At 41.0% G+C, this 21,720-nt stretch overlaps 1 protein-coding gene across 1 annotated transcript in view; it reads left to right on the forward strand.

The window, feature by feature from the left end:
* CDC40 (cell division cycle 40) overlaps positions 1-18,566 on the forward strand; it is a 59,897-nt gene extending 41,331 nt beyond the window's left edge. The window contains exons 9-15 of the mRNA XM_048844795.2: positions 1,740-1,785; positions 3,998-4,099; positions 8,389-8,504; positions 8,800-8,933; positions 13,635-13,711; positions 15,216-15,360; positions 16,657-18,566. Of these exons, the coding sequence (XP_048700752.1) occupies positions 1,740-1,785; positions 3,998-4,099; positions 8,389-8,504; positions 8,800-8,933; positions 13,635-13,711; positions 15,216-15,360; positions 16,657-16,834 (798 nt within the window). The 3' untranslated portion in view covers positions 16,835-18,566. The remainder of the gene's footprint in view (positions 1-1,739; positions 1,786-3,997; positions 4,100-8,388; positions 8,505-8,799; positions 8,934-13,634; positions 13,712-15,215; positions 15,361-16,656) is intronic.
* Positions 18,567-21,720: the final 3,154 nt, after the last annotated feature.

Below are 21,720 nucleotides of genomic sequence, written 5' to 3' on the forward strand. Positions count from 1 at the left end.
AAAGTTTAAGAATCTGTAGTGCCTTCCAAAATTCAAGAGGGTCGAGGGGTGGATCATGCTTTCAGAAGTCTTAAAAGAGCAACATTCCAATGTGGAAACTACAGAACCCGAACCACCAAAAAAGAAAATCAGCCTTCTGCTGGTGGCATCTGACTCAGACGATGAAAATGAACCTGCACTGGTCCACTCCGCTTTGGATAGTTGTCAAGCAGAACACATCATCAGCATGGGCGGCAGGTCACATAGGCTGGGAGAGGCTTTGCCTCCCCAAACAGCCAAGTGTGACCCTTCTCCCTGCTGTGACCGCTCCCTGTGTGTGGCTCCAGTCCTCTGGCTCCAGCTTCCCGGTGCTCTGGGGATGGGGAGCTGCAGCCACCCCCCTTCCCAAGGCTGGAGCCATGCGCCGTCCGCACTCTGGAGCTGGGGAGGCTGCGGCCAGCCGACCAACCCCCAGGGCTGGGGAAGCTGGGGCCACGCACCGCCTGCCCTCCCAACACTCCTTTTGGGGCTGGGGAGCTAGCCATGGGACTGGGCCAGTGGCCACTGTGGGGTGGGTGTCTCTGGGCTCCAGCGGAAGTGGGGGCTCAGTTCTGGTGGAGGGGAGGGGGGAAGAGGCATGGCCGTGAGCGGAAGGGGTGGGGCTAGGGGCTAGCGTCCCCCAGCCGGTGGTTCACGCACCACCCATGATCATCAGCATGGATGCATGTCCTCTGGAATGGTGTTGAAGTATGAAGGGACACGTAAATCTTTAGTCATTATATCTGGCATGTAAATACCTTGCAACGCAAGCTACAAAAGTGCCATACGAAATGCCTGTTCTCGCTTTCAGGTGACATTGTAAACAAAATGCGGGCAGCATTATCTCCTGCAAATTTTAACCAAACTTGTTTGTCTGAGCAACTGGCTGAAGTAGGACTGAGTGAACTTGTAGGCTCTAAAGTTTTAGTTTTGAATGCAGTTATTTTTTGTACATAAGTCTACATTTGTAAGTTGCACTTTCAGGATAAAGAGATTGCATTTTCGTACTTGTATGACGTGAATTGAAAAATACTATTTTGGTTTTTACAGTGCACATATTTGTAATAAAAAATAAATATAAAGTGAGCACTGTACACTTTTTATTCTGTGTTGTAGTTGAAATCAATATATTTGAAAATGTAGAAAACGTCCAAAATATTTAAATAAATGGTATTCTATTATTGTTTAACAGCACGATTAATCTCTTGACAGTCCTAATTGTAAGCCTTTTGGGGCAAGCATTCTGGTTTCACGTGTGTATGTAAAATGCCTAAAACAATTTGGGTGTTAGCACAGTATAAATACTTAATAATCACATTTAAATGCTATTACAATTAGGTTGTGAAGGTCACAAGTCCTTAAGCTTATCTTTGCTGCTGCTATCATTTGGTAGAAGACAATGTTATGTAAAGCTACATTTTATAGCTTGGACAAATGTTGATAGCAAAACATTTTTTGCTGAAAAGTTCCTCTTTTGAGTTTATGAAACTGGACCATTTAATTTCTTGTTGCTGAATGAAATTTCATTTTAGTTCAGCCTTGCATACTGTTGAGATAGTTGCAGAAATTCTGTGGCAAATGTTCACATTATTTCTGAATTTCAAGATAGGCTAGTTGTGGTCAAAATTCTCATATAGTGTCATGTACATCTGTAGTTAAACTTGTCATTTCATAAGAATGTGGTGCAGAAATTAACATTCCTTGTTTTGTTTTTGTTTAAGCTATGGGAGGTATATGGTGAACGAAGATGCTTACGAACATTTATTGGTAACCTCTTTTTTTTGCTGCACTCTTTAATATACATTAAAACAACTTCCTTCTTTCCTTGTCTCCTCCCCCCCCCCCCCAGTAGATTTAATTACTTTGCGATTTTGGGGGGAGAGGGTGTCAGTGCTACAGAAGACATGTAGGCATCTGAGAAAAATATCAGCTTTTCAGTATGGTGTTGGCATGAATGCTGAAGAGGCTGCATTTGTGAATGATCTTACTTTGTTTTTAATCAACATGATTTAGTGTTGGCACTGAAGACTTCTAGACCATAAAAACAAGATATTAGTGTACTGGGTCAATCAGTTATGGGTCATTACCAGAAATGTATTGTATAGATCCCTGTTATTGTTACCTACTCCTCCCCTCAATATGTCATGTCTGAAATTAGATGGTATGTTAACAGTAAAGGTAGTGTCTCCTTACTTGTACTGTGAGGTACCTAGCACGCTTTTGGGTGTGCTAAAATTAACAATTGTGATGCCATCATTTAACTAGGTCTTCTCTTCTGGGCTAGACAAGAAATGAATTTCTAATGCAAAAGGAACAGAGGAAAACTTCACAAAAACTGTTCAGACCTTCTTTCAAATATGAAAATGGAACAAGTCCAATTTTTTCCTTGTAATTGAGAACTTTTTTAGAGAATCGAGAGAGATAAATGTGAGCTTTCTAGCAGCCTTTGCTGTAGCTTCTAAGCAGCAGTTTTTCTTTTGAAGTGGAAACACTTCTAGAATGATGTACCGTCATTTGAAGTGCCCTTTTATCAATGTTTCTAGTACCCAAGGCACCAAGCAGATTGGCTAAACTGATGCCTCAGAAAAGGATCTCCCAGAAGAGACTCTTCTCTTTGAATTATGGTTTCAGAACTTTCCTGTCATGAGTCAGATTCACCTGCTGTATTTATTTTAAAAATGTGTGTAAGCTAAAATGTAGGGCCCCTATAAGTCTGCTACAATGGCCAACCAGAATTATTCTGCAAGGCGGTGGAGATGATTCTACCACCCCACATGCCTTCCTGACCTAAGTATTTCCCGTATTCCGCAGGGGATTTAATTTAAGCCTGCCAAAATTATTTACCCACTTGATATTGCTGCCATCCCAAAATTTTGCTGTGCCTAGCAGTTGGCATCCTCTTCATAGAATTCCTCTATAGTGTTCAGTCCTTGATTCTCCCTTACTTTTTTATCTTGGATGTTAATGTTTGTTGAGATATTTTTCACATGCAATGCATTGTTGCTATAACTATGTCCAGGACAATATTTGAAGCAATAGTGAATTTTGTGCATCGTATTTGTAGTGCAGTATGTCATTTCAGTGAAGTGGAGAGATCAGCTGCATCACATCTTAAGATGTGTGGAATATGTAGACAAAATGAATATTTTAATTTTAAATAAATTGCTTTGGGGGGGGCAGACTTCTTTAATAAGAATGTCAACAAAACTAGTCATCTAAACTTTCTATTACCATCCTGGCATTTATCCCATCCTCATGCAGTTTAGCTCATTAGGCTAGTTAAGTGTTAAGATGAGTGCACTTGTTCCAAAAAAAACCTTCTGTCAGTGCAGTTCCAAAGTAACTTCTCTCTGGCTGTCTGCAGTAGACTGCTTTGGGAAATTCCCTGCTGTTGCATTATCACCACTAGAGGGAGTTGATCTTTTGCTGCTGTGTCACATAACCTTGTAAAGGACAGGTTTAGACAATACAAAGTAATAAAAATGGCAGTCGCTGTTTGAGCCCTGTGACTGATAACAGGTGGGGCTGCAACTATGGTGGTGTAGCAATGGAAGATTTTCCTAGTGCAGGGAGGCCTCCTGTGGTCAGTCTTATTCCTCGAATAGATGTTTATTTTTAAAGGCATGCTATATTTAATCTGGAGAAGTTTTAGAATTTTCCACAGCGTTGCGGTCAGTCTCTTTGCAGAGGTAATTCCCAATGGCTTTATTTTCAAATCTCATAACGGCCTTTAGGAGGTACTGTTACTTTTCCAGTTGAATTGGTCTGCTGGAACTAAATTTACAAGATATTCTTAGATGAGTTCTAGTAAGTAGTTTTCTGTGTTGCCAGAGAGTGTAATTCAAAGCTGTAATTGACCATTAGTATTGTGGTTTATCTGCATTCTGTCTGTGGTAATGTTCTCCAGAAAATCCTAATTCCTAGCACTGGGGGTAAAGGGTTAATTCTTCTCTCTACCACATTTCTTTTTATCTTGTAGGGCACAGTAAAGCAGTTCGAGACATCTGCTTTAACAATGCTGGAACTCAATTTCTTAGTGCAGCATATGACCGGTATCTTAAACTCTGGGACACTGAAACAGGTAGGCTTAAATACATACATGTTCAAATCTGATAATCATTGTAACTAGTAGTAAATAGCTACTGTTTTAATAGCCATGCTTCCTCTTTTATTATTATATGCTCTTACAGTGCAACATTGGTGTGTCAAATACAGGGAGAGCAATTTTCTCATCTCCTGAATATTTTTGTTGTCACTGTAAAGCTACAGTTAAGGTTGTCTTGGTGTTTAAGTTAAAAATCCATGGTAACAAGGGTTCACACATTATTTAAAAAAAATTACTTTGAACTGAAAATGTACATAGCAAGTCGAAGAATGGGGCCAAACATTTACCAAATTAGAGAGAATTATTTGGCACCCCTTCACTTATTAGAATGAAATTAAGTAGTAAAAGTACATTTTTGAATTGAATATTTTATTATAATTTGGTAAAGGATTTATTCTATAACAGTTTTTCCAGATTTAAAAAAAAAAAAATAGAATTTTCCCAGATGGGTTGGGGAAAGAAAGAACAGTAATTATAGCAACGACATTTATTTCACAACATTTTGTATTTTCATTGCTGAGAACTTGAACAAATAATTCTATTCACCTAATGCTGAGTGTCTCTGCCAAATACACAATCAAAAAAAGGTATTTTAAATCCTGTTAGATACTAAATATGGTTTTCTTAATGCTGCACTACTACTCCCATTGTGCCTCTGTGGTACTTAGCAAATATTCAATACTTAACTGAAGACTTCCTTAATTTTGTGCATTTGCCAAATATATGAAGTCTGTTTTACTTTAACTTGTGTGGTGACTGATCTTAGCGTTCTTGGGGCCAGTCATCTTCCACTTTGCACTTAATGTGCAGGCCACGTTTTTAATAGTCATGTTCAAGGTCCTTTTCCCCTAGATTTTCTCAATGTAGGAAAACAGCTATTAAAAGAGTAAAAAGAATCTGAATAGGGCAACTCCAGAGAAGAGGCTTTGTAACAGAATTATCAGTACCATAATTTTTTTTATTTTTTTTTAAATATCTTGCATAGCAGAGCTCGGGGCCATTCCAGCTTATAGGCAAACTAGGCAGCTTCCTGGGGCAGCTGGACCAAAACTGGGTGACACTGTGACCCCATGCACCAGGTGACAAGGCCACTCAGTCAAATTTGGCCCAGCTGTCCCTCCATCGCGATGGAGGGGCAGTTGGGTCAACCCACAATGCGTGGCACTGTGACTTAGTACTTGCCCCCACTTTGACCAAAACCCTAGATCCATTATTTCAGTAGAGAACCTGTGTTCTAGAGCAGTGGTTTTCAAACTGCGGGTCGTGACCCAGTACTGGATCGCAGAATGTAAGGCACTGGATCACGGCAGCTCTGGTCAGCATCTCCGACCAGGCCATTAAAAGTCCCGTTGGCAGTGCTGCCCGGCTAAGGTAGGCTAGTCCCTACCTGTTCTGACATCACGCTGTGGCCAGCAGCAGGTCCGGTTCCTAGGGGGGGTGCCACAGGGCTTCGCGTGCTGCCCCCACCCCAAGCACTGGCTCCACACCGGCCAGTGGGAGCTGGGGGGGCAGTGCCTGCAGGCAAGGGCTGCACAGAGCCACTTGTGAGCCTCCGCCTAGGAGCCGGATCTGCTGCTGGCCACTTCTGGGGCACAGCGCAGTCCGCAGTGCCAGGATAGGCAAGAAGCCTGCCTTAGCATCCCTGCTGACGGGGAGCCACTGTAGGTAAGCCTGCAACCCACCCCTGTGCCCCAATCCACTAACCCAGCCCTGAGCCCCCCCAAACCCGAAGCCCCCTCCTGCAGCCCAAAGCCCTCATTCCTGGCCCCACCCCAGAAGCTGCACACCCAGCCCAGAACCCTGACCCCTCCTGCACCCCAACCCTCTGCCCCAGCCTTGAGCCCCCCCAAACCCAGAGCCTGCACCCCCAGCCCAGAGCCCTGATCCTCTTCTACACCCCAGCCCAGAACCCCCTCCCACACTCTGAACCCCTCATTCCCAGCCCCCCGCCGCAGCCCTCACCCCCGCAGCCCGCACCCCAACCCTCTGCCCCAGCCCTGAGCTTCCATACCCCAAACCACTCATCCCCAGCACACAAGGGGGGGTGGCACACTGAAGTTTTGCTCAGGGCAGCAAGCCTCTCCCAGATCTTTATAAGTAGATGAGGATCACTCTTTCTGTACTTGGATTAACTCAAGTGTTCTGCATAGTTTACAAGGGAAAAAAATATTTTTTTCTAACTGCTAGCTTGCAAATTCAGCTTGGTCTTTGAAAGTCAAAATGGATTCTTTTCTCCTCATGCATATTAATTGACAATACATACTGGAGGCCAAACTCTGCCCTCCTAAAATACATACAATATCAAGGTTAGACACCATTAAAGAGCTGTGTAGAGTGCATCTTTGTTCAGAAGGCTTCATAATCTCCTGGCACTTAGTTTGCAAGGCCATGTCTGTGATTGTTTTCCTTAAAATCACCTTGTGGAGGCAACAATGGAAATAGCAGTATATTAAAAAGATGCACATGGCTGACAGCATTTTAACCACTCTTGTCCTCTAACTGCTCAGAGCAGGTCTAAATGACACTGTGGGTTAAAAAACCAGCAGCCACTGACATTTTGTTTATACTACTGGTGCTTCCACTGTTGTCACCACCAATGGATCAGTCCTGGTCAATTCTATTCTTAGGGTAGTATCTGAGTACCTTCCAGTAATGCATTAAGCAACATGACTAACACCTATCATGTGGTTGTTCTCTCCCCAAGGGAGAGGTTTGTGCAGTGGAGGGTTTTGTTCTGGGATTTTTTTATTATCTCTCTCTCTCTCTCACTCACACTCACTGTCTCTCTCTGCTGTATGTTAGAGAAGGCAAGGTCAAAGCAATGCATCTTGAATTAAGAGCGGAAGGTGGTGAGGTTTTTGATGTTCCTTGGGGATGTCATTCCATAGTCCTGAGCTGGCCCCTAGAGAAAGTTCTGTCTCCCACACAAATGAGTTTACCCTTCTTGTAGAATTATATTCTTGCCAGAGGAGCGTAGTTGTCAACCACAGTCTTCAGTTGATCTTTTAGATACCTTGGGTCCAGGCCATTGAGTGCTCTGAAAATAAGGACTGAGAACTTAAACTGGATTCAGTATTCTATGGGAAGCCAGCGTAGGGAGCGGAGGACAGGCTTGAGGTGTTTGCAGTAGCCTGTGTTTCTGAGAAGACGTGCTTCAGCATTCTATACTGGTTGGAGTTTCCTTACACTGGGCATGAAGCCGTCAGTGCTTTTGTATTTCTGTAGTCCGTCCAAAAGGTGATGAAGGCAAGAGGCCAAGTCATCATTTGCCAGGATGGGGTGGAGTCTTCTAACCAACCAGAGATGATAAAAAACATTATTCAAAGATGCGGCTGTGTGCGTACTTAGCATCAGTGAGGAATCCAGGAGTGCTCCTTAACTATGAACTCAATTGACCAATTGTGGATGTGTACCTTTAACCAAAGGAAAATATACTTTGGCTGCAAACTCCTCAAAATGTTTTCTTCTCACTATCACCATAGCTTCTGCCTTGCTTGAGTTCAGCTTCAACCAGCTGATCTTGTCCAAGCATTGGGCCTTGCTGGTTGTGGTGGTGGTGGCAGTGAAGGAATAGGGTAGGTAAAGCTGTGTGTCTTCTGCATATTGCTGGCACTTTGAGTTTATATTGTCTGACCACTTCACCTAGTGGTTCTATGTAGACGTTGAAAAGGACCAGTGAGAGAATTGTTCCTTGTGAAACTCTACAAGTAATGGGTCTAGTATTGAGGTGATAATGAGTCACCAGGTCCGTGATGACTCATGGTGGGGTGCTGATGTCTTTTAGGAGGCTTTGGAATTTGATGGCATCCATGAGTATTCATGGTTGAATCAGGATCATTGGTCTGTCTTGTTGCCTGGCAGTTGGAGGTTTCTGACTCCTGTCTTAATAAGGTGATGGGTCTGTCCAAGACAGTGGCTGGGTTGTGATGTCCTCAGTATTGATATCTAGGCTAAAGATCAGATCCAGGGTGTGACCAGCTGTCTCGGTTGAACCAGGTAGCAATGGTGGGAAACTTTATGGGGGCAGGGAGGAGGGAAGATCTAATATAAACAAGATCCAAGTCATCTCCAGAATAATTCCCAATCTCTGATCCTTTCAGAGAGTTGAAAGCCTATGTTTTTGTTTTCTCCGGATCTAAACTAAGTAAAACCTCTGTAGGTACAAAGATGGATAAATTATGGTAGCTTATTACTGTGAGCATTTATAAAACTATGTTTGAGAAACTTTTGAACTGATGTAATTTGAATGGCTTGTCTGTTTACAGGGCAATGTGTTTCAAGGTTCACAAACAGGAAGGTTCCATACTGTGTCAAATTCAATCCTGATGAAGATAAACAAAATCTTTTTGTGGCAGGAATGTCAGATAAAAAAATTGTACAGGTAAGACTCAGAACTTAATTAAATGTTTCCTGATCTCATTATTTTGTAAAGTTTTTGTACCTGACATTTAAATTTAGCTGCTGAATAACTGCAATGCCTTTATTATATTTCAAAATCATAGACTTTTTCTTTCCTTTTTTAACAGTATTTTTGAATGAACACTCCCTCAAAGGGTGTTGCTGGAGTGCTTACTCTCTGACCTGAAAGTCTGACTAAATATCAGAAGCTTTATAGTTTCAAGTTCAGGAATGTATTAGAACCTAAGTGGCTCTGACGCTGGCTGTTTAATTTGCAGTGGGACGTTCGAAGTGGGGAGATTGTGCAGGAGTACGATAGGCATTTGGGAGCTGTCAACACCATTGTGTTTGTGGATGAGAACAGACGGTTTGTGAGTACATCTGATGACAAGAGTTTAAGAGTCTGGGAATGGTAAGTTTCAAACCTCACAAAGTTTGATTTCACATTAGTACAGAGCAAACTGGGAAATAGTTAACAATTTTTAAGTCAAATCAATGCAATTACTTTGAAGTTTTGGTGCAGTAACTTCTGGCTAGCCAAACAAAAAGTTAAATTAATTTAAACTTCCACAAATCCATTTCTGTTATTCTCTACAGTAGTTGAAATATTTAAAAAGAAGCAGTGCCAGAAAAAAATCAGTGATGTTCCTGCTGCTAGTTTCTAGTCTATTTTACAGTGCTGTTGACCAATTGTAAATACTCTACACCAAACCCGTATGTTCTGCATTCCACAGGCTAGTCTGAGAGCCAGTTCTTAATGTATTTGTTCAGTCAAATGAAACATCCCTTCCTGAAACTAGATGTAAGACCATTAATTGTATTTTTAAAATCCCTTAGAAGTAAAGATTTTTAAAATGTCTAACACTTAACTCTTTTTACTGGCTTACAATTCTCCTGTGTTGCAGTACTTATTATCTGAGGGCTTCTTTTAAAAAACCTGTGAAATTTCATTAATTCTATCCAAAAGCAAAGCAGAGAATTTCATAGTTTACAGCGGACTTCATTGGTATGAATGTGCAAGAGCATTCAGGTCACATTTATTCAACATACTGTACTAGCCCAAAATGAAATCAAATATCTTGTTAGATTGATTTTTATCTAAACCAAACATAGCACCTGCAGTAATATAAAAATTATTGCTGGAAATTTTTTCTAGGATAGTCAGTCATGTGGTATAGGGTTTTAATCGGTGAAATGATTTGCTTCTTACTCCTGTATAACACACTCTAGGTGAATACCAATCAAATTATTTTAACTTTACTTATAAAGTAAAAGTGGTGCCATGGGCTGTGTTATGTGGAAACAGGGGGCATAGCCATATCAGCTTGTGGCAGACAACATTCGGTTAATGGTTTCTCTCAGCTGCTATCCCATAGGAGGTGTAGCAGCACTGAAATTGCATGTATAAAGAATTGCCTGTGTGATGCTACTTTAGAGTACCGTAAAGATAACTAATAAGTCAAATCGTTTAATAGTTTCATTCTAGCTTTTTGGTCATGGTGGTTGGTTTTTTTTTTTTTTTGGAGTTGCATGGAGAAGCACAGTAAAAACATTGACAAAAATTATAGTGGCAGTCTGGTGTATAAAATTCCATCCAAGAAAAGACTCATTTAGAAATATTATTTGAACTGCTCTTCAGTTCTAATGTGAGTTGGGAGAGAGTTGTGTTCTGTTCAGTTCCTGAAACTTAGAAAAAGCCTTTGGTGATTAAAGAAAATGATTCATTCTGGCCTTTTCATTGAATCCAGCTGGCTATCTTTAGGATCTACAGTAGTTGTACATTGCCCTTCGTGGATGGAGGAATCTAGGTCACAGCAGTGCTCAACTGATGTCCATATTGTATCACACAGTTACTGCCTGTTTTTATTTAAAAAAAGTGTGAAAGGTATATTGAAATTCATTTTAAGCTTGTGCTAGCTCTACTGCCACATGCTGTTTTGTGATAATCTCTGTTCAGTACTCTGGATTTCGCTCCCTGGCTAGCAGTTTGGGAGCTATGTGAAGGCAGTGCACTTGGCCACACAGGTGAGAAGAAGTGCCCAGATCATTCTCTGGGTGACTCAGTGGGTGTTTTGACTGGTTCTGGAAGGAGCTTTGTCTGAAATTCCTCATCTGGAAGGACTGTTGATCTGACCGAGTGCTGGTGGGTTAGCTCCAAGCAGCTTCAGTGAACCCCTTAAGGAGTAGGAAAAGTCCTTGGGTACAATTAATTTTAACAGGGATTTCTTCTGTTTGGTTTGTGGAGCCGTGTCTCTCTTGCACAGAACTGCTGCCTCTTGGGACTGGATGCTCTTGTTTCTTGTGGTTCCTGACAATGGATAAGATAAACAGCTAAAGGGTGGAATGTGACCTTCCCTTTCCTCCTTCCCACCACAAAGAATCTAGTCGCAGAACATCACAGCCTGATTGTCCCAAATGTAGATATCCTCAAATTATTTTAGAAGTCACAGGGATAGTGTTGTCTCATTCAGCTATTATGAAATATAGATTAGATCATATTCCATCATTCAAATTTTGCTTAAGAGACTGATTAAAGCTAATATAGAGTGCTTTTCCCACTCTGCTCATTCATCGCTGTGGACTGTTGTACAGAACATTTAATGAAATATGCTTATCTGTCTGTAGGCAAATTTCACAGATTTCAGGCTCCAAATTAACGGTATTTGCATTAAAACTAAATGAACATGTTCAGCACTGCAGCTTTTGGAGCTTGAAGAATTTCATATGTCAAGTTGTCACCCATAGTGCTGTGAATAAATCCCTCTTTTCTGTTACTTTTATAACAGGCATTTTATATGGCTCGGTTAATTGATTATTTCACTTCTTGATAGGTTTAAATGTACAAATATCTCTTTCTTTACTTTACATTAATAATAAGCCTGAAGATTTTGATTTTAACAAGAACCAGAAAAAGCTTTACAAGTAAATATGACCTGTACATGTAATTAAATGTAGCTTTTAAGAGCAAGTTTTTAATTGCTTTTGTAGTGTTCTTAATTGTGTAGAGGAATGTTTAGGGTGTTTTGTAATCAAACCTCAGTTGGTAAGCATTTTCACTTGGCCAGCATTGGCAGTGGTCTGACATGTCAGACTTTGCTGGGAACAACTTTCCCATGATAATTGAATCTCCATTTCACAGATGTTATGCTGTGTACAGATTCTGCTTTCATGTTTACTGGATTGCAGTGTCCTTCCTTTGTGGAACTGCAACAGTAAGAATATAGAACAATAAATGTTTTTCAGATTACAAACTATATTTGCTCAGTGGAATCTGAACTGGGATATTCTGAAGTTTGCTTTCCTGCTTTCTACTTATTGCATCCATATGGCAGTGATATTAAAGTTGAGGTGGTTGTTGTATTCTAAACCCCTTGATGTGTGAAAATGCAGAATTTTATTCTCACTCCTTAGTATTTTCATGGTGCTACTCAGGGAAATGGCAAAATGGTTTGGGCTGCTGTGCCATCATTATATTGATGACACTCAGCTCAAAATTTTCCTACCTCCAAGTCACTAGTGAACCAGTGCCCCATAGTGGTATCTAATGCTGGTTTAATTCTCTGCTAGGATGACGAGGCTAATGCAATCCCTAGGCTTCAGATGATCTCCCTGGAGTGGTCTGTCTTTCCATAGTTCCCAAGCTCTCCCATAAGCAAACTGAAGTCTTTTAAGAGCTTTTATGTCTGAGGCAGTTCCAAACACTTTTTCCCTTTCCCTTTCAAGAGACCCTAACTTTTATTTCCTGCTAGGTTTGGTCAGGAGGAAAGAGATCACAGTGGAGTACTCTAATGTTTGCCAGTGAAGGTTATACACTTTCACCACTTATAACTGTCAGCTCATAAAACAACATTTTGAGGAAAATGTACCAGGTCTCACAGTTTAGAGTTTCCAGTGAGAACAGCCATTGAGGGTAAATTGGTTTTTAGGTCAGCCAACCATGGCAGCAGTTTTTGGTGACCTTTTAAGAAGCTGATTTTGTCTGTCGTCTTGTTTCAAAATTTGGCTTGAAACAAGCATGAAACTTAAATGTCTTTTATTCTGCCTAATAGTTTAGGGCAGCATATCCTGCCGCAGTCCTGACTACATCTGGTACATTTTAACAGAAAGCAGAGCTGCCTGGAATAAATTCCAACAGATGAGCCCTGCATTAATTTGTGAAGAGAGAAGACTGCAAAACCCACATTACATTTCAAGTCCTTTTAACTAGAATTAAATGCAGGAAGTGTATTTTCCATAATGTGGCTTTATTTTTTAACCTTTACAGGTTACATAAGAGTTCTTCCTAGCTGGAGTGGAGACTCTCTTTTTTGGGGAAGGAGCAGGTTGAGACATGCAAGCTATCATACTCTGCCTGTCTGTTGTAGGAATGGAGTAGTGTCTGGCACTGACTTTCAAACCTCGCTGCCTTTACCCTACAGCCTCCCTCAAGTGTGACTGAAAACTGGTTTTGTTATTAGTGTAGACACGGCTATTGTGGGGGGAATCTATACTTTTATAATACAGTGGCTCTCAACCAGAGGTCCGGGGGCCCCTGGGGGGGCGTGAGCAGGTTTCAGGGGGGCCGCCGAGCAGGACCAGCATTAGACTTACTGGGGCCCAGGATAGAAAGCTGAAGCCCTGCCACATGGGGCTGAAGCCCAGGACTCTGAGCCGCACCACTCGGGCCTGAAGCCGAAGCCTGAGCAATGTAGCTTCACAGGGCCCCTGTGGTATGAGGCTCCAGGCAGCTGCCCTGATTGCTACCCCCTAATGCCAGCCCTGGCTTTTGTATGCAGAACACCAGTTATTGTGGCACAGGTGAGCCATGGAGTTTTTATAGCATGTTGCGGGGGCCTCGGAGAGAGAAGGGTTGAGAACCTCTGGCCTACATCCATCTCCAAAACATATTCACAACTGGAGGTATTAAACAAGGCTAGTTTTCTTTTGTTGATAGCACCACAGTAAGAGTTCACTGGGAGGTATTTTTAATATCTTTGAACTCCATTTTAGACATTTTTCATCTGGACACCACCTCCCATTCTGTGTTTCACAATGGTTGATTAAATCAGCTGACATTAGGTAGCCCTTTGAAACATTTCCAGTACTTCATCCATTCACATTTCTTCCTTTGCAGGGATATTCCTGTCGATTTCAAGTACATCGCAGAGCCAAGTATGCACTCGATGCCTGCCGTCACCTTGTCTCCAAATGGTAAATTAACACTTTACTTAGGCCTTGTCTACACAGGAAAGTTTCACCAGTATCAGACCTCCCATATGGATATCTGTGGTTTCATTTTGGGGGTTAGCTTAAATTCCTTTCCAGATGACATAAGCTAAATCAGAAAAAGATACTCTTATACCAGAGTAAGAGTAACCCAACAGGGTGAGTTATATCAATATAGCTATATCAGTTTAAATTAACACCTTGGGTTATACCAAAAAATATTCCCAAGTGGACAAGGTCTTAGTTTACTTTCTCTGTAGTGAGAGGCCCAAGTTAGTTTCTTTTTTTTATGAACTCTGTCAGTTTAAAATTTCTCTCTTTCTGCAAGTGGTAGAAGGAGCAAACAAAGCTAGAAGGGAATAAAAAAGCCTAAAAGGCAGCAGAAGAGAAGAATAGTGTCTCCATGACATGTCTACTCTTTTTTTTCCTGGGACCCTTGAGAAAGTCTTTCAAAGTCACTGTGAGGTCACTGCTCAGGGTAGAGGGAATATGTCCAGCATAAAAGGAGCAGCTGCTCTCTTCAGCATGTCCCCTCGCCCACCTGGAAGCATCTGCATTTGCATTGGATTTCCAGACAGAAGTTAGTGCACTGCCCTCTCCTCCCTACCCACCACCAAAACAGGAAGAAGTGTGGATACATGATTGGTTAGGAGAGAATCCCTTCTTTTTTCCTTCCAGACACTTCTCCTGTTGAACTGTGAAACTAAAAAAAAAAAAAAAAAGATGGTTTGAAAATTAGATATTTAGGAATTATTTACATGATTAAAATCCTTCAACACATTTTAGACCTGCTTTACACTGAAGTAAAATTTCTCTTTTAAAAAAAAAAAACCATTGGTAACTTTGTTCCACAACTTAAAATGAGTAATTAATGAGATGATGTGCATCTTGTGAGCTTGTCTCCTGGTTTCAATTATTTGATTGACCAGTTAGGATATGTGGAAGGGGTCACCAGTACAGAAGTTTTAGAATCACTGGTGTAGTGTGATTATAACAGAGAAAGTTACTATAGGCAATTGAGCATACATGCAGGGACATACTTCCAAACTATCTCCAGTATTAATTGTAATAGGCAGAAGTCGTCATCTCAATGACAGTTTTCCGTGGGTATGACTGATAACTGTACTTGGTGTCACAAATGGCTTAGAAAGAACTGCTTACAGAATTAGAAGTTTTCTGTTTTTGTATGATTAAATTTGTGTCTGCAACACTAGAAATCTTTCAACACAAGTGATGTGAGCCAAGTTTGTACCTCTTTTCTTTGAACGAACACTGCTAATACACCATTCTAGGGTCTAGCTCTCAACTCCACAGTACACGGTAAAAGCCGTGCATATTATTTAACTAAATGCTTTATTAACACAGAATATTGTTGAAACCAAAACTGACAGTGAAAATTCTAGGAATCTTTGTCAGATTTGTTTCTTCAGCTGCGGTAGTCTGATTCAAAATAAGACTGACATCTGCCTGAACTTTGTTGCACGTACAGGAAAATGGCTGGCTTGTCAATCAATGGATAATCAGATTTTGATTTTTGGAGCTCAGAACAGATTCAGATTAAACAAAAAGAAAATCTTCAAGGGTCACATGGTGGCAGGTTATGCTTGTCAAGTTGATTTTTCACCTGACATGAGGTAAGTTCTATGAAAACTAACTTCTGTCTTAAAGTTGGCACGAGAACCTGCTGAATTTGTTTTTGAAACCCTTTGTAACATACTGATGTGCTGCTGTCCTTTTAACCCAACATTGCAGAAAACTCCGTGGCCACACAGCAGAAGTTAAAAGGGGAATTTGCCCTTTGCCATTTGTTAACTTCAACGGATTCAGTACTAACGTTTAACCCAGTAGTATATGAAATGACCATTTAGTTGGAGTACTCGCAATGAACACTTTGGCCTAAATTCTCCATTCTGCAAAGGCTGTTTTGTGTTGCTATGACCTTAAACCAGCCAGAAGCCTTCCCTAGGTAGGAGGAGTCTCAACTATAAGAGGCAGCTAAACTGCCTCCCACACCAGCCACAGCCCCCACTCCAGACTGCCTCAAAGTGAAAGTGAGAGGAGGAAGCATATGGAGGAGGGCAGACTGGGGCTATAAGGGGTTGGACCTGAGCTCCACTACACCTGATCCTCTGCTGGTGTAGGGGACTTTATAGCACCAGCAGCATTGAGCAGGATGCTTCCTGTTCTAACTTGCACTGGAGCTAGGTAGCCATGAACCAGGGAGCAGTAACTGGCTTCGTACACACAGGTCTACAGTAGAGTAACAAGAAGCCTTCCTGCACACACATACCTTGGGTTCAAACTTAAAGCAAAATGGAATCTAGATTGAAGCCTGGTTCTTATACTTTGCCTAATGAAGTTGTACAGCTAATTCCTATCTGTGGCTTTACTAGAGATGTCACATCGGTGTCATTTTAAAACCATTATTCCCATTTAACTTCCTGTAGTTAACAAAGCAAGTATATGCATGATTAGCATAATGCACTGCAAAAGTGTTTTTAAAAAATCCCTTTAAAATGTAAAGAAAAATCTCTGCAAATTAGGGATTTTTCCTGGAATTTTCTGTTATCCTCTCAGTAGGTTCTATTACTCAAGCAACATAACGCATGGTATAATCACATTGCTTAGCACATTTACCTCACAGATGATGTGATGAATCGCTGCATAGCAAGAGCTCAGGCTCTTTAGAACACATCATGCATGTTAATTCTTTGGAATTCCTAATGTCTGTTGAAACAGACTCTCTTGAATGGAAAGCTTATTGGATTACTAAACTTTTTCCATTCCCCAGTATAAAATTATCCTGAATCTGTTTTTTGCGTTAATTTAAAACATTATTTTAATGTATGCTTTATAATCTTCCAAAAAATGGAAAATAATAAAAGTAGTTCTGAGAGTTTGTAATACAGCTTTTACTTTTTTTAATACAGCTATGTGATATCAGGTGATGCAGATGGAAAACTTAACATCTGGGACTGGAAGACGACAAAACTCTACAGTAGGTTAAAAGCACATGACAAAGTTTGTATAGGCGCAGTCTGGCATCCACATGAAACATCCAAGGTCATCACCTGTGGCTGGGATGGTCTTATTAAATTGTGGGACTGAAGGGGGTACTGCAAGGAGCTAATTTTTTATAAGACTTTTTTGTGAACATCTGAGATTGTTAAACATGAACTCTGCTGAGGATGGTTTGATTTGAACTTCCAGCTATTTTTGGGTTCTTCGCTATTAAAGTACACTGTGCACTCTTGGAAATGGGAAATCTCCCAGGCAGAAGACTCAGCTGAAAGGCTACTGTTCTAAGTATGACTTCAAGGTTTGTGAGACGCTGAGAACAGTCATGTGAAGTGGCCAGAAACAAATATTAATTTGATAAATTATTTTCTGTTTAATACACTTTTTCAGAATAAAACAATATTTTCTAGTTTGTGATTCTGGATGTCACACAGTATATGGTGTAGAAGTAGAAAACCAGCAGTTTTGTTGTGTTCTGCAACTGCACCGCTCAGAAGAAAAGACTCTAATGTCTACTGCAGTAGATACTGAAGATGCATCCATTAATAGACTTTTTGGCAGTATTCTGTGGCACTCAAGTTTCTTCGATTTATTAGGGTACACAACCAATGACTAAGATTTATTGATCCATAACAGAAACAGAGCTGATCAAAGGCTTTAGCATACATACCAATGAACAAATGGAGTGTAACCTGCAGATGGTGTTCCCAAACCCTCCATCTGCATTCTTATATTTGTATCTTGACTTAAACATTTACATGATACTGATCATGGAGGTTCCTCTACGTAACCTCGTTTATTTGAAAGTTCTTTATAATAAAGAAAAATCCTCCCCTCCCCAAAAACCCCCAGATAAGTTCCATATGTTAATTATCATGCTTTACTGGGGCATATTTCAAAGAAAACCACATTCCCTATCCCTTAATCATATTCTTTGTACCGCGTGCACTTTAGTACAGTAACTACTAACTTAACGTCCTCCCGCTTAACCTTGTTTCAAAGTTATGTCACTGCTCAATTAGGGAACATGCTCATTTAAAGTTGTGCAATGCTCCCTTATAACATCGTTTGGCTGCCTGCTCTGTACGCTGCATGTAAGATTTTGTGGAAGAGCAGTGACTTTACAAGGGAGCATTGCACAAGTTCCTCTTCTCCGCCTCCTCCTCCCTCCCAGTGCTTCCCCCACCGCCAAACGGCTGCTTGGCGGCGCTTAGGACTTTCTGGGAGGGAGGGGGAGCAGCGGGGAAATACTGCGTCTCCACTCCTCCCCCCCCTCCCCTAAGACTTTCTGGGGATGGGGAAGAAGCGGGGATGCAGCATGCTCCGGAGAGGAGATGGAGCGGGGACGGGAAGAGGTGGGCCTGGAGTGGAGCGGGGACGGGAAGAGGCGGGCCTGGAGCATCCCCCAGCAAAGTTGGTGCCTGTTCTTCTCTGGGTAAGCTGCCGCTGCTGCAAAGGAGCTTCCTAGTGTCCTTGTCTGCAGTGGGCTGTGCCTTTGTGGGGTAAGCCAGGGGTACTTCCCAACCACAGTACAGTACTGTACGGTATATAATGCCTTTTGTCTGCCCCCCAAAAATTTCCTTGGAACCTAACCCCCCGCATTTACATTAAAGCTTATGGGAAAATTGGATTTATTTAACATCGTTTCACTTAAAATTACATTTTTCAGGAACATAACTACAATGTTAAGTGAGGAGTTACCGTACTCACTGTTCCGGTATTATATGCATCAGATTGTTTCCATGCTAAGCTACTGTATATACATCACAATTTGTTGTTGTTTTTTTTAAGAACTTATTTTTAATAAATCTTTTGTATAAAAGTCTGGTTTAGTTTAGTCCTTGTTTCTAACATATCCAAGTTGAATATTCATTATCCTTTCAGTTTGGGGTTTGGCATTTCCTAACTGCCAGTGGTGCCAAGGTACAAATGAACTATTTTCCTTGCTTGGATGATACTAAAACAATATGTTGATTATTTTGCAAAGCAAATGAGGCAGAAAAGTCTTTCTAAATTCTTATACCACACTCAGTACCATATTATCTGACTATGAATGAATAATGGAAATAAGGTGAAAGGACAACAAACTGGTCAGCCTTCAAGCCACATTGAATAACTATTGAATTAACATTATAAAATTGTTGGAGATCAAACCATTGTTGTTTGATCATTCAGTTACTGGGGATGTCTTAAGAAGATTAGGCATGTTGGACAAGATAAGCCACTAAAGGCCCTTTCCAAGTCATACATCTAACTCGAAAGCCAGACATTTGAGTGAAGGTGAAATTTGTTCAAAAATAAATTTGAAAGTCTGGAAACTCAGTTTAGATTCCACACACACACTCTTCTCAGCCTTCATACCCCACTACAGTGTGCACCATCCATTTGACATCGGCACCTCTGATGGATATTTACAATACATGTACTTTGGTGACTTGTCATGGGTGGCACAGATGAGGATGGCTCTGTTTTGGGAGAAAGTGGTGGTACCAGTAGCTATATGGACAGGCCTCAGACTATGCAAGTACAAACTTAGAACTCTGTACAAGAGCAATAGAAATTTGGTGGTGAATGTTAGGAGGTTATATGTGCTGCAGGTGGAAACATGAAAATGTTGGCATCCATTGACTATAGGGGGAGTGGGTAAGGACAGGTTACAGTTTTTGAGGTAAGATGAGATGTACTCATCTCCTACTGAAGATGAGCTCTCAGGCTAGGCAGGTGGCTCTGATGTAGACAGTAAAATTGAAACATTCTTAAGTAGAAAATGGACAGCAATAAGAGTTCAGGAATAGAGAGAATGTGCGTCCCACAGCCGACCTTAACTTTAAAAGCCAAGGCAGGCCAGATATAACATACCATAAGAATTTTTGAAAAAGTAACAGATCGTTAATGTATCCTAATTAGATTCTTGTCTAGGATTTTCCTTGTTGTTTAGAAAGCACTTAAAATCATTGATACACAAAATCTAACTGTACAGTATATTTACTTGAACTATTTCGCTGAATAGATATGTAAGAACCTCTTGTTCAGTCAGAAGATTCACCCACCACTTACGCACACCACTAGTGCAGAAATGCTCCAGTGGAGCTACTAAACTCTGATAGGCCATTTTCCATTTATGGACAAGATAAATAAACTTTTGTGAGTAACATGCAGATCTTACATGCTCCACTGGAGTTGGTGAATTAAATGTCTGCAACAAAAAGACTTCTGTAAAAACCTGCATCAGAACTCAACTAGAACCTGCCTTCTGCATCAGATCCTTTGTCTCCATCTGTTGTAGCTCACTGAGTTAATCCTTTGTGAAATTTTTAAAGCCTGCATGGGAACCCACAGAGGCTTTTCATTTGTAATATTTTTCTCCCCATCAATTTATAAACATTTATGGACTCCAAAAGCAAAGGCTAGCCTTGTGATAGAGGCTTTGCCAGTTGAAACAGTAGAATTATGCCTTAATAGTTATACCAATATAACTCTGTGTGCTTCCAAAGGAACATGAGTGCATTTTTAAGTGTCTTCATGGTGAGCTAGCCTTGTGATAGCAATGGAGATAGAGTTAGGACAATCCAGGGGCCTGTAGGCTGAAGTTGCGGGGGGGGGCATGGGACTGGGTTTTTTGGGGGGAGGTGGGAATTGAGACCCATAACTAGAAAACAGCATGCTTCAGATTTTCCCAATAAATTCTCCATTGGTATAAGCCTAAGCATGCAAAATTTTCAAGCTGAAAGCAGTTCTTTTGTGAAGGGTGGAGTCAAGTAAGTCTCAATAGTGGTTTGAATTAATATTTACAACTTGGCCAATGGAGTTGCTATGACAGCTTCATAATCATTGCACTTGATCTACTGTAATTTTAAGGAAATCTGAGTAACTTATTGCCACTACAACGAAGATACTTTTAGGATATCACAGTGAGGATTTTGCACATAAGCAAGCTACCCAAATCATTTTTTCTGAGCTCTGCCATGGAGACTTGAAAGTTCCTTTAGCCTTGTGCCAACTTTCTGTTGGATTTCTCCTTTTGTGTGGGGTGTTTCCCACCACCACACATCCCTACACAACTTGCTGGTGAAGGAGCTGCCTCCTTTGAAGCAGCTGGCCTCTGCCTCTGTCCTGTACAGACTTGGTAATAGTTTTCAATAAGATGCAGCTGCTTACTCCTTACATTCTCATTGCGCTGCACAAAAATATTGTACCTCCAGACAAACTGATTTATAACATGAGCCAATTTTCAACTCTAAACAGCTGCTTTAGAATACTAGTTTATAATACTGTGCCTTCAAGCCTTGCAAACTCGTTTTGAAAATCTATCTACCCAGGCACAAAATCTTTTCACCCTGTCTCTCCCAATTAATCATAACAAAGTCTCATTTTTGTCAGCCAAAAACCTCATACCTGACAAGGGACGGGAGGGTAAAAGGTGTGGGGGGGGGAGAACAGAACTGTGGAAAGCTACTTTAACTAGACTAGTATCAGGATACCAGCAAACTTTTTTGAGATGTAAGTTGTTTCTCTGAATAACATATAGGGCTTACTACTTTAAGTTGACTTAACAAAAGATTAGATGGCTGTTGCCCTGTAGCAAAATGAATATGAATCTCTCCAGTCAAGCTCTTTGAATGTTGGACGTTCTGTGACTCTCTTGCAGCAGTCCAAGAAGACCTCACTTGTTTATTGAAGGGTGACATTTTCAAAAGTGCCTATATGACAGGAGCCTTGGGCACTTAGACCTGGTCTACAGTACATGGTTATTTCGGAAAAAGCTGAGTTAATTTGAAATAAAACTGATTCTGTCCAGACGACCAAACCATTTCTTTCGATTTAAAGAGCTCTTTAATCTGATTTCTGTACTCCACCTCGGCAAGCGAAGTAGCACTAAAATCGAGATCTCAGTTCCGGGTTACAGGTACTGTGGACGCAATTCGACGTTATTGGCCTCCAGGAGCTATCCCAGAATGCTCCCTTGTGACCGCTCT

Source organism: Caretta caretta, chromosome 3 (assembly GCF_965140235.1).
Source record: "Caretta caretta isolate rCarCar2 chromosome 3, rCarCar1.hap1, whole genome shotgun sequence".
NCBI lineage: Eukaryota > Metazoa > Chordata > Testudines > Cheloniidae > Caretta > Caretta caretta.